The 11,037-nt window shown below is 43.1% G+C and overlaps 5 protein-coding genes across 5 annotated transcripts; 3 read left to right on the top strand and 2 right to left on the bottom strand.

Moving 5' to 3' along the window:
• Positions 1–417: 417 nt before the first annotated feature.
• LOC115769581 lies at positions 418–2,160 on the bottom strand. Its single transcript, XM_030714457.1, has 4 exons — positions 1,749–2,160; positions 1,483–1,693; positions 1,336–1,429; positions 418–1,279 (listed from the first exon to the last, which is right to left on the bottom strand). Exons 1-4 carry the CDS (start codon positions 1,927–1,929, stop codon positions 1,139–1,141), a joined length of 627 nt encoding a protein of 208 aa, XP_030570317.1. The 5' UTR covers positions 1,930–2,160; the 3' UTR covers positions 418–1,138.
• A 274-nt stretch (positions 2,161–2,434) lies between these two features.
• LOC115769388 (caspase Dronc) lies at positions 2,435–4,421 on the top strand. Its single transcript, XM_030714183.1, has 2 exons — positions 2,435–3,327; positions 3,384–4,421. Exons 1-2 carry the CDS (start codon positions 2,866–2,868, stop codon positions 4,257–4,259), a joined length of 1,338 nt encoding a protein of 445 aa, XP_030570043.1. The 5' UTR covers positions 2,435–2,865; the 3' UTR covers positions 4,260–4,421.
• A 21-nt stretch (positions 4,422–4,442) lies between these two features.
• Positions 4,443–5,419, bottom strand: LOC115769389. Its single transcript, XM_030714184.1, has one exon. It carries the CDS (start codon positions 5,241–5,243, stop codon positions 4,530–4,532), a length of 714 nt encoding a protein of 237 aa, XP_030570044.1. The 5' UTR covers positions 5,244–5,419; the 3' UTR covers positions 4,443–4,529.
• Positions 5,420–5,827: 408 nt separating this feature from the next.
• On the top strand, positions 5,828–6,256 carry LOC115769391 (small integral membrane protein 13). The gene is made up of 2 exons (XM_030714186.1): positions 5,828–6,016; positions 6,096–6,256. Exons 1-2 carry the CDS (start codon positions 5,938–5,940, stop codon positions 6,236–6,238), a joined length of 222 nt encoding a protein of 73 aa, XP_030570046.1. The 5' UTR covers positions 5,828–5,937; the 3' UTR covers positions 6,239–6,256.
• A 38-nt stretch (positions 6,257–6,294) lies between these two features.
• LOC115769390 (N-alpha-acetyltransferase daf-31) lies at positions 6,295–7,056 on the top strand. Its single transcript, XM_030714185.1, has one exon. It carries the CDS (start codon positions 6,315–6,317, stop codon positions 6,900–6,902), a length of 588 nt encoding a protein of 195 aa, XP_030570045.1. The 5' UTR covers positions 6,295–6,314; the 3' UTR covers positions 6,903–7,056.
• The last annotated feature ends 3,981 nt before the right edge of the window (positions 7,057–11,037 follow it).

Here is an 11,037-nt window from a genome sequence, read left to right as displayed (position 1 = left end):
CGGGACAATCAAAATTCTACTGACGCTCTTACTTTATGTATTGAGTTAAACAATATGACGAATTTACGTTGTTGTTGTTGTTATTGTTATTATGTGTTTGTTGATTTGTTGAGTAAACATAAAACAGCAAACAATCAAACTGCATCAAGTCTTAGTTGCTTTTTAGTTATTGTGCATATTTTGTGTTCGGTTTAATGTATTTTATTTGGGGTCTAACAACAAAGCATATCGACATTATTTTCTAGTGTTTAAACGTATAAATATTAGATTAACTTAATTTTAATTAATGTTTATGTAAACAACAAAATAAAAAGGGGAAAACCAAAAGCTCAAACTGGACTGAACATTTAAGAATTATATTATATTGTATTATTATAAACATAATTTAAAAGAAACCAACAAAAAAAAAAAACCAAACCAAACAAAATGTAATATTAAATGGGTATTTATATATGTATGTAAATCTGATTGTATGTTTGTATGATCACTTCAGTTTTTATATGTGTGACACCTTACAAAAGAAAGTGAAAAAAAACCAAAAAAGAAAAACCAAAGGCGTATCAAATCAACTCTGTCTCTTGTGATCTATTGTGATGCTATGAGAGTCCAAGTAGCACTCAACTCTTTTTATGCCTATTGACGTTTTAAACAATACTCTACACTTTTCTATACTCTAGACTATGAAATAAAATTTATTGGCATAACTTGCTTGGGTGTAGCGAGAAATCTTGATAACAATCATGCACAATAAATGATAAATCAGAAGAATTCTTAAGCCAAATTTAAATACTTATATACTCTTTCATATACACTACTTCAAGTAATTGTGTGAAACTAATGAGCCCCTTATTTTAGATTTTAAATGTGCTAACTACTGTTTATACATAGAAATGTACTTAATTATATGAATGTAATTTATCTAAAAACAAAAAAAAACAAATACGTACAATGGACAAGATATACATGATGCAGGCAGTCTATACACCTAAGTAGGATTGAGATTGAGCAACTTTAACAGTTAAAGGATTGTGACAATGTACGCGTACAATTTAACTCGATAAACAATTGAATTTAAATGTTTAATAAATATGTGTGGAAATGAATTCGTTCAATAAGTTTATTTCTAACCACCCTACATCTATTCATCTAAAAATAATGGATCTAAACTGCATTTGTGTGGCTCCGCTTCATAGTTGTACTCTTGGCGATCAAATAAACTCTGTCCCATGCGTCGCGCCACATTATCCGAGTGATCATTGTTGGCCTCATCTATGAGCAGCTGAAAGCGAAATACGGTTAGTATAAATCCAAGAGGATTACTTTCATTTGATATACCTCAATTTCACGGGAAAGAAACGCTTCGCTGGCCGCGCTTAATTTCTTTTGGGGTTGCCCAGTTAGTGCGTTCTCCACAAAGCCGTAAACCTCCCTAAAACGTATACATTAACATTGATGTTTACTGAAGTTTAATTTGCAACTTGCCCCATATTGACGCCACCCAGCTGTGCCGGCTCTGGTTGCGCCTCATTAAGCAGCAGGGCGTTCACCACGGCTGCTGCTTCGTATTCGCACAGCGTTGACAACTCCGCCGATTTCAGGAGCTGCAACCATTGATTGATGTGGCTGAGGCTGACTGAATCACATTCCTGATTGACACGTGTCTCGGCATCCTTATAGGCTCGACATATGTAATCTGCACATAATAATTAGATTATTTGATTTTAAGGAAGCACACTTTTAACGCATACCAATGACATTCTCCTGATTATTTCGTCGTGCCCATGCGGCTGTCTCCAGATTGGCACGCGTACAACCATGTTGTTTCAAGTACTCCAGCACAGCGCGCTTGGCATGCTTTGTTACAATGCAATCTGGTTTGGTTTTGCTTGAATCATCCTCATCAGTCTTAATGGGTATATTTGGGTCCATTTTAATAATTGTAAAACGTTTGCTTATTTGTTGACGAACAGCTGTTGCGCCTGAGAGCTGTCCACTCGTTGAAGTAGCCGTTGCAGCCCTGGTAGTAATTTCACAATTGCACTATGCGACAATGACTGACTTTAACTTTCTTGTTGTTCAATAAATTATAAATTTGCATGATTTCTAGATATAGGCCGGCTATTTTAAAAGACTATTTAAGTCCTTTTTCTCCAATATATATCTTATCTTTTCGAGATTCAGGGGAAAACTAACGTCGGTTCAAAGCCCTACAGTTGTATAAATTGGTTGACTTTACCGTTTTAATTGAAAATGATTTAAAATTATTTTGAAATATACGTCTACAAATGGTCTTGATGAATAGATGAAACGTGCATTGTTAATCAACAACAATGTGCGCTTGCTCATTCTTTCAGTGTATCATGCCATTTAGGTATATTCGCCTATTTTGTTGCCTAGTGTTATTGGCACACATCGAGCAGTGTTAGAATACGAGCGAGAGTGAACGGACGCGCGACGGCACTGCCTTCTGCCACTGCCAGCAGATAATTAACTCCTTTTGTTTCAAAAGAAATGTTATCAAAAAAGCAATAATATTTAGCTAATTTTATTAATATACAACAAAGTGCAATACAAATTTAATAATTTGCTTTTGAAAAAATAAGGATCACAACTGCAATTGCGTCGCTTTAACGTGATCAAAGCGCACACAAAGGAAAACAACGTCAATCCAGTGACTCAAAGTGACTTAAAAGTGACTCATTGCGACTTCCATTGCCATTTCCACTGCCATTGGCACTATCACTGCCTGTTGCGCAGCATCCGCATTGCGTTCAACGAACAAACGAATCAAACTAGAAATAGAGCTTTTTTTCATCATCGTCCCCGACCTCCAGCTGCCATAAAAGGAAGAGATCGTTGCACAGCATGGAGGAAGAGCGAGAGCGAGAGCGAGATCGAGAGGTTGGCATGAAGCAGAAGCATCGCCAGCACATTATGAGAAACATGGACAAGCTGATCAAATACACTAGCTACAAGGATTTGGTGGCGGAAACAGTGCGCAGGGGTTTAATCTCGCCGGTGATGCGTCGGAACATTGAGGATCTGAACGAGAAGGGGCACAACATGACCGAGGAGCAAGTACAGGTGGAGCTGCTTAGAAAGTACTTCGTCAAGATCACAAAACGTGGACCCACTGCCTATGCGGAGCTAATGGCTATCCTACGAAGTCTGGGCTACAGCGAGGCCCTGCGTATACTCGAGGAAATGGACCCACAGGGCAGCGAAATCCCATTCCTCTCCCTGAGTCGTATGCATAGCAACAAGTCCACAGACATTGTAGATACTTGCCTCAGTGACCCACCCGTCGAAATGCCCAGTGTCAGCAACGTGCGTAAGCTTCTCTTGAACCCTTTTCAATTGAAACTGAAATATTTCTTTTTCAGGTATCGGCAATCCACAATGATGCAGATGGTCCGCTGGTGCCCTTTGAGGAGCCCGTCCAGGGCAAACAGCGCATTGTGGTCAAGTCAACACGCATTCATACCGACGACATAACTGGCACATATCCAATGAAATCTCAGCACAATCGTGGCGTACTTCTTATAGTTAACATAATCGATTTCTCGAATCCCGGCTTAAAGCGCAAGGGCGCAGAGGGGGACGGCGACTCGCTTATTGATATCTTTCGTCAGATTGGCTTCAAGATATTCTCGTATAAGAATCTGGATCAGAGGCAGTTCTTCAATACTCTCTCAGCACTCACCAGTTCCCAGTTTGTGCGCGATACGGAATCCTTTGTCATGGTGCTTATGACGCACGGCGAGCGCGCCGGGGAAGTGGACCGAGTGCAGTTTAGCGATGGCTCCCTAGCCGATGTGAAGGCAATCATCAACAGTTTCCGGTCGGATCTGTGCCCCAATTTGGTCCACAAGCCCAAGGTGCTAATATTTCCATTTTGCCGTGGCGATAATCCCGATCATGGCCAGATTTTGCCGAAAATGATGAGAATGCGCATACAAACCGACGGCGTTCCCTTTGACAATGTGCCAACATTGTCGGATATTTTGATTTGCTATGCGAGCACACCCGGCTTCGAGACGCACCGTGATACCGAGGAAGGCAGCTGGTACATTCAGAAGTTCTGCGACACGATGGCCGAGCATGCACACGACAGACCGCTGGAGGATATACTGAAGAAGACGCACTCAATAGTGGGCAACATGCGCACCAAGTATGGCCATTTGCAGACCGGCGTCTTCGAAGGTCTGGGCTTCAATAAGAAGCTATACTTCAATCCAGGATTCTTTGTGTCCGACTAGCCTAGACTGACGAGCACAAATGAGAGCATTCCCAATCGACTGATTTGCATTTTTACTTGTCGTCCCTATTTAAATATGTTGATGTCTATGTTGACATTTCTAGTTGTATTCAATTGTATGTTCGTGTGCTGTCCCCTCCATATCTGCCAGTACGAAATACTCGTATGTATTATTTTTATAAATACAAACTATATTTTGTATAACATAAGTCTATATATTATAAATGTTAACTTAAAACTAGGGCGTCTTATCAGGCCTGAGCTAGACCGCCTACTCGTCGCATTCATCGACCTCCTCCAAATGCGACAGCTGCAATTTGCCAGCTGCGCGAGTTTGACTGCTGCTTTGCTGTTTTTTGGCTTTCCTGGCTGCCTTTTGGCCAATCACATACTCAGGCATCACCAGCTTGGAGCCGCGCAGCTGTGGCTTGTCCAATTCAACGTCGTCCACCTCATTACTCTTGAGTTGCTTGAGATTGCGATTTAATTTGCTTGTCTTTTTGAACTCAATTTTGTGGGCTGAGCCTGTTCCAGCGTCATTCATATCCTCGGTGTCATCTGAGTCTACCTCGCGCTGTGAGTCCATTTGCCTGAGAAAGGATAAGGCTGCTGCCGCGTTCGTCTGATCGGATATGTCCACATCGGAGAGTGAATATTTCTTCCACTTGTGCGGGTTGACCTGGTAGTCGGGCGTCTTTCGCGGCTTTAGGCAACGACCAATGGGCAGCTCTGGCTTCTTAAATATGCTCTCCTTGCCTCGCAGGCGACGCAGCTTTTCGTCCTCGACTTCATTGCCCCCCTCAATGCTACGTCCCTGGCGATAATTCATCACCTGCTTCCTGTTTTTGGTGTTGTTGGCCCGCTCCAAGGCGCTTACAGTGTACGGCTTCGCTCTGCTTTGGTCCAGGGGCGTGCCCTTCAACTCTTTGCTGGCGTCGTCTAGGCATGCAAAAAGTGCATCACGTTTTGCACTAAATTCTTGCATTTTATTGTTTATTTGTGATTAATTTGTTATAATTTAAAATTTGAGCTGCCAACTTGTTTGAGGATGCACAGCTGTTTAAACCGACTGCGCATTCGGCACTTATCAACACTTGTCAGTGCCGGTGTGTAGTTAGTGAAGGAAAAGTGTGCGTGCTCCGCGAAAAACAAATAAATTACTAAGGAATCAAGGTGGATATGTTCATAAATTAACATATAAATGTTTTAGTTGTATTTGCGTGTGGGTATGCATTGTAAGAAGCACTAGCAAGTGTTTTCCATATAAAATAGTAAACTGAATTCAGTCTGAGACTCCATGTGGCTGGGCGCACAGACAGCTTGGGACTCAGGGAAATAGTAGGGCGGATGATTTTATATTATAAGTTTCGATAGATTAATGAAAGATAAGTGAAATGAGCTTTATAATATGCAAATGCTTATCATTTATGCATACTTTTGTAATTTTGTAATAATTTCAATGCCTAGTGTGGGCCGACCGATGCACCCCTGCGTGCAGTGTTGTAAATGTTACACTGACAGCTGCGTGACAGCTGTTTTGTATTTGGAATCGAGTTTTTTTTTGTCAAAACGAGGCGGAAACGTGAACAAGTTTAGTTTTTATATACATATATTTGCTGGGGATTAAATGTGCGCAACCATTTGCATATTTTGGACTGTGATTATTTGTGATATTTAGAATGTCCTTGCAAACGGGTCTGGCATTCATTTTCACAATATTAGCCTCCGTTAGCATTGTAGCTGCCATTATTTTGTTGGGTAAGGCAGCTGGCAGCGAATCAAAATTGGAGCATTCAACGGAACCGACACTAGATATAATATATTCAACTATTTGCAGGCTGGTTTTTGATTTGGAAGGCCTTTCTATCAAAATTTCGTCTGGTGCGCGAACTGTTGGGCCAAGAGGAGCCGGAGGAGCAGCAGCTTGTCGGTGGGGAGCAAAATCAAAACGCACGAGCACGCAAAGCGCGACGTGATTAAATAAACTACACACACACTCACACACATACATATATACCCAAACAAACTCGTAACTGTAACTCGAAGAACCGCCAAGATGAACATACGCTGCGCCAAGCCCGAAGACCTCATGACCATGCAGCACTGCAATCTGCTGTGCCTGCCGGAGAACTATCAGATGAAATACTATTTCTATCACGGCCTGACCTGGCCCCAGCTGAGCTACGTGGCCGAGGATGACAAGGGCGGCATCGTGGGCTATGTGCTGGCGAAAATGGAGGAGCCCGAACCTGGGGAGGAGAGCAAACACGGACACATTACCTCGCTGGCGGTGAAGCGTTCCTATCGTCGCCTTGGCCTGGCCCAGAAGCTGATGAATCAGGCCTCGCAGGCCATGGTCGAGTGCTTCAATGCCCAGTACGTCTCGTTGCACGTACGCAAAAGCAATCGCGCCGCGCTCAATCTCTACACAAACTCGCTCAAGTTCAAGATCATCGAGGTGGAGCCCAAGTACTATGCGGATGGCGAGGATGCCTACGCCATGCGCCGCGATCTGTGCGAATTCGCCGACGATGACAAGCCGAAGATCAAGGAGGGCGGCGACGAGCACTCCTCCGCCGATAACAAACACACACACAGGGGCGGCGCACACAATCACAGCGGTCACGATGGTCATTGCTGTTAAACGGGAAAACCATAAGAAGAGGAGGACAGGAGATCACAATAAAGAAAATGCATGCGGCGGTGTGCATTTCATAGTTGCATTTTTGTGCATTAGGTTTTGTATTTATGTAATAAAGGCATAAAACGCAATTAAATTAAAAGGAAATGACAAAAAGGCGCACAAAGTTTTCCTGCTACATTTATGAAGATGGTATTCCCCTGTATTTGCTTTGGGTTTCTTTGAAAGTTTGGTGCTGGTGCAGCGGAGCGGCAACGTTTCCAAGTGCTGTTGACTTTCGCGCCAAAACTTTTTGGCTGCGCTTCAATTATCTTTTCAAACTTTTACGCAGTTTATTTGTGGGGCAACTTAATTTTATGGTTGCAACTGTTCCCAGTTGTTGACTTCCAGTGCTATACAAAGCGAAAAGCTTGCAAATATCCCCCTATTTTGGTACATTTTACGTAAGAGAGGCAGCAGCTCCAGCGCAGAGTTGAGCCGCCGCAACAGCTGTTTGGGGCTTGGCACGTGCACTCTTTTGGCGCCAAAGCAAAACAACTGAGAGAAAGTCCTTGCGACTGCTGACTGCGAGAGCTGTGCCCACGGAATCACAGCTGTGTGTTGTCAAACGTCAAAGTGATGCTGCTGCTGCCGCCGCTTTGGCTTTGGCTTCGGCTCGCTGAGCTCTACGTAAGCGACGTTAGTTCGTGAGGCGCTGGCTGAGCGGTAACGTCACGGTCACGGGTAACGGTTAAACTTGAACAGCTGTAACAATTTCCAACGACAAGCAAAACGTGCGTTGCAAAAATGTATTTAAGGAAATTCATTTTGCGCGAGTACCAAAACAAATTCTGATTTGTCAACACTACGGCTAAACAAAGTACGTCTTACCCAGTGCTGCAAACTTCTGTGCACAAGTGTTGATTGTGTGCGTGTCGCGCGTAAAGTGTAAAAAGTGAAAGCGAACACTGCGAATCGCCTTTAAAGTTGAACTAAAGTGTATTTAAAGTAAAATATCATTTGAATCAATAAACCAAAAGCAGGCGGCAAAAAAAGAAATGTTGAATTTATATCACACGCACACAACAGCGAATAGCGGCGCCCACTTTGCGGCAAATGTGGCAGAGCGAAATGCTGTGTGAAATGTTTATGTGCGAGATGTTGTGAGACAAAAAGGACTCGAAAGCAGCTGTTATTGTTGTTGCCCGAACGGGGTCAAAAGTTCGTGTGTAAGTGAGCCGGACCCCTCCACTGTCTGCCTAATTTCGCCGCATCCACTAACTAACAGCACTAATACTTGTTAAAAGCTCTCAAGTGCAGCTGCCTGTGTGTGCGCTTCTCTGTGTGTGTGTGTGTGTGTAAGTGTGAAAGAGAGGCCAGAGCGAGCTGGCAGAAGACGCTGCCCAGACAAAAGCGTCAGACAAGTGCGCCCAAATAGCCTACAGATATACGCACACATACAGCTAAACAACAGCTGCACATGCATACACTATAATCGTGTGAGTGTGCGTGTGTGTGTGTGTTTGAAAGACAAACTAGGCCAATTCGCGAGCGAGACAAAACCATAAAGCAAAGTGCAACAAAAAGTAGCAAACAAAAAAGAAATATAACTAAAAACTTCTGCCACATTTGTCAATGACTGAGGAGGGCAACGACTCGCGTGACTTGAGGCATAACAATAACCGACTGGCCACCCACAAGCCCACCCCCCCTTTGGGGCAGCCACCTCTCTGTCGTCTAGCTGAAGGTAAGTCGAAGCCGCTTCACTTCAAAGCAAACTCCAACCAACAGCGGGTGTAATGACATTTGTCAACCCATATAATGCCAAATGCTGACACCGTCTACCACTATTCCACAACTTAATCATTATCATCCTTATCATCGTCATTATGGTCTTTGTCACTGTCAGCAGGAGTTGCTGCGTCTGTCAGGAGCAGCAGCAGCAGCAGCAGAGGCAGCGGCAGTCATCGCATCATTTTTAAGCAAACATTTGCTTGCCAGTGCTGCCACTGCTGCTGCTGCTGTTGCTGCTGCTTCTTCTTCGCCCTCTTCTTCTACTTCTTATTTCGAGTGCTTAGTACGTGTTGGCTCAGAGGATGTCAACAACTTTTGCTTGCCAAGCGGAGATTCCTTTGCTCTCGCCCGTCACATGTTCGGGCGCTTGTTTGTGTCAGGCTGATGAAACTTTCAGTGCTGCCAAAGAGTATGGAGGCAGGCGTCGACCAATGGGCGTCTGTCAAAACTCTTTGGCAAAATGGCCGGCCACGCGGTTTCCGTTTCCGCTGCTCAAATGATTGATGCCCACCGCACGCGCGCCACTAATTAAAGTTATTTAGCTAGTCGCCAGCCTCACTCACTCTCATTCTCATTCCCATTCCCATTCTCATCGTCGTCGTCCTGGCAGTGCAATTTTTCATTCTTCCACTGGGTCTCGGTCTCGCTTTGAGTGTTTACGGCTTCGATTCAATTAAACAACTGGGTCAGCTGCGGCCACATTGGCAATGGTCAACAGCCAGCCAGCCTCTAGTTCTTGGTTCATTCCGACTGGGCAAAAAATCAACTTGCAGCGTAATTAATTTTCACCATGGGCTATCAGCGACTGCATTCTGCTTAACGGCTAAAAAAAAAAATATCCTTTTGTGTGAAAATTGCATATTTTAAAAGCGCGAAGTGGAATTAAATTGTGGAAATGCCAACGGATGAAAATATAATGCATGCTAATGCAGTCGAATGGCATGTTAATTGCACATATAGCATACCAAATGTGATAAATACGACTAGGTGTATGAAAACGGAAGAAAGCGAGGAGAGAAATTAATTATAGTTTGTGGAGATAGGGATACAAACAAGGATAATACATTAGGAAACAACTTGTGAAGGAAAATAAAACTATGGTTCGGGAAAAGATTGGAAAGCAGCCAAAGTTATAAGAAAACACACTTTTTAAATTCAATTTACATATTCTCATGTGACAATCGAAACGAAGGCTTTAAAGTGGGAAGAAGACTTTTAATATTGAGGTGAAGAACTTTAAAAATTGAAGATTCCTACAGATTGGTACAAGAAGGGAATATGGGATGACTAACTGAAGAATAAAGAGAAAACCTAAGGGAAGTTGGTTCAAGAAGGGAATATGGAAGGAGAAACTGACGAAAAAAATGTATGCCTAGAGGAAGCAGATCCATTAAAGGACCTGCTGCTGATCCTGGTAAACGAACCTTCGAATTGCGAAACATTTTCAGGAATTGGTAAATGTAGAAGATTAAAGTTTTCGCAGCCTATTTTCGAAAAGTCAAACTCTGACATGACCTCCTGTCAATTTCATCAACCGTGTTGCGCTGCGCGAACTGAAATCTCCGGCCGAAAGCAACAGACCGTACAAAATTGCTGAACCCACACTATTTGTTGGCTTTGTCCAAGGACGTGTATTTATGAATTTGAACCTTTCGCATGTTTCGCTTGTCGTTGCTGGCTGAATAACATGAAATGTCCATTAAACAAGCACTTTTTTGTTTGTTCTTTATCTGTGGGTTGTTTGTGTGGCGATTAGTTCCGGAGGGTGGTCGAACGGGCTTAAAGGAAAATGCTTATTCATTTAAAAAAAAGGGGAGCTGCGGGGCGGCAGCTGAGGTATTCGCTAAGTTTAGCAACATAATTTTGCAGCAATGAATTGGACTTTGCGTCTAATATTTATCTGCCATCGATTTAAATGTCAAGCGGAATTTGTCCTGCGGGAGTCAAGTGTGAAAACTTTGCGCCAAAAAACTTTCTGGCCCCCCCAAAAAAGAAAACACACACACACACACACACAGCTAAAGTTGATCAATGAAATTAAAAAGATTTATGATTTTGAGTTGTGCAAGTTTCAAATGAATAAATCCCTAAAACTCTACCCACACACACACACACACACACACACTCACATACACGCAATCAAAGCTCCGTCTTGGGAGTTAAAGTTTTCAAGTGTCCTCTGTCCCTTGGTCCTCCCCGTCCCCCCTCAATTACTTTGAATTGCGGCCATTTGCTTAATGCGCGCACCCAGGTTCACACTGTGGACAGCTCATTGAATTTGTGCCAATAAAAAGGGCCAGCGACAAGCAAAAAATGGAAATAAAAATAAAAACTTATAATAATCAGCAAACAAAAGCGCGTTACA

Source organism: Drosophila novamexicana, unplaced genomic scaffold, assembly GCF_003285875.2.
Source record: "Drosophila novamexicana strain 15010-1031.04,08,12 unplaced genomic scaffold, DnovRS2.1 tig00004554-arrow-pilon, whole genome shotgun sequence".
Classification (NCBI taxonomy): domain Eukaryota; kingdom Metazoa; phylum Arthropoda; class Insecta; order Diptera; family Drosophilidae; genus Drosophila; species Drosophila novamexicana.
The sequence above is the reverse complement of the archived record's forward strand: the minus strand, read 5'-3'. Positions and strand labels throughout refer to the sequence as shown.

What these genes read in the sequence shown, in the direction of transcription:
- LOC115769581 (XM_030714457.1), bottom strand. Translation starts at nt 1,929, where the DNA reads ATGGACCCAAATATACCCATTAAGACTGATGAGGATGATTCAAGCAAA. An exon ending in TAATCAGGAGAATGTCATTG is followed by an intron (nt 1,694 to 1,748) that starts GTATGCGTTAAA and finishes TATTATGTGCAG; the next exon opens with ATTACATATGTCGAGCCTAT. An exon ending in TTCTTTCCCGTGAAATTGAG is followed by an intron (nt 1,280 to 1,335) that starts GTATATCAAATG and finishes TTTCGCTTTCAG; the next exon opens with CTGCTCATAGATGAGGCCAA.
- LOC115769388 (XM_030714183.1), top strand. Translation starts at nt 2,866, where the DNA reads ATGGAGGAAGAGCGAGAGCGAGAGCGAGATCGAGAGGTTGGCATGAAG. An exon ending in AAATGCCCAGTGTCAGCAAC is followed by an intron (nt 3,328 to 3,383) that starts GTGCGTAAGCTT and finishes TTTCTTTTTCAG; the next exon opens with GTATCGGCAATCCACAATGA.
- LOC115769389 (XM_030714184.1), bottom strand. Translation starts at nt 5,243, where the DNA reads ATGCAAGAATTTAGTGCAAAACGTGATGCACTTTTTGCATGCCTAGAC.
- LOC115769391 (XM_030714186.1), top strand. Translation starts at nt 5,938, where the DNA reads ATGTCCTTGCAAACGGGTCTGGCATTCATTTTCACAATATTAGCCTCC. An exon ending in AGCTGCCATTATTTTGTTGG is followed by an intron (nt 6,017 to 6,095) that starts GTAAGGCAGCTG and finishes AACTATTTGCAG; the next exon opens with GCTGGTTTTTGATTTGGAAG.
- LOC115769390 (XM_030714185.1), top strand. Translation starts at nt 6,315, where the DNA reads ATGAACATACGCTGCGCCAAGCCCGAAGACCTCATGACCATGCAGCAC.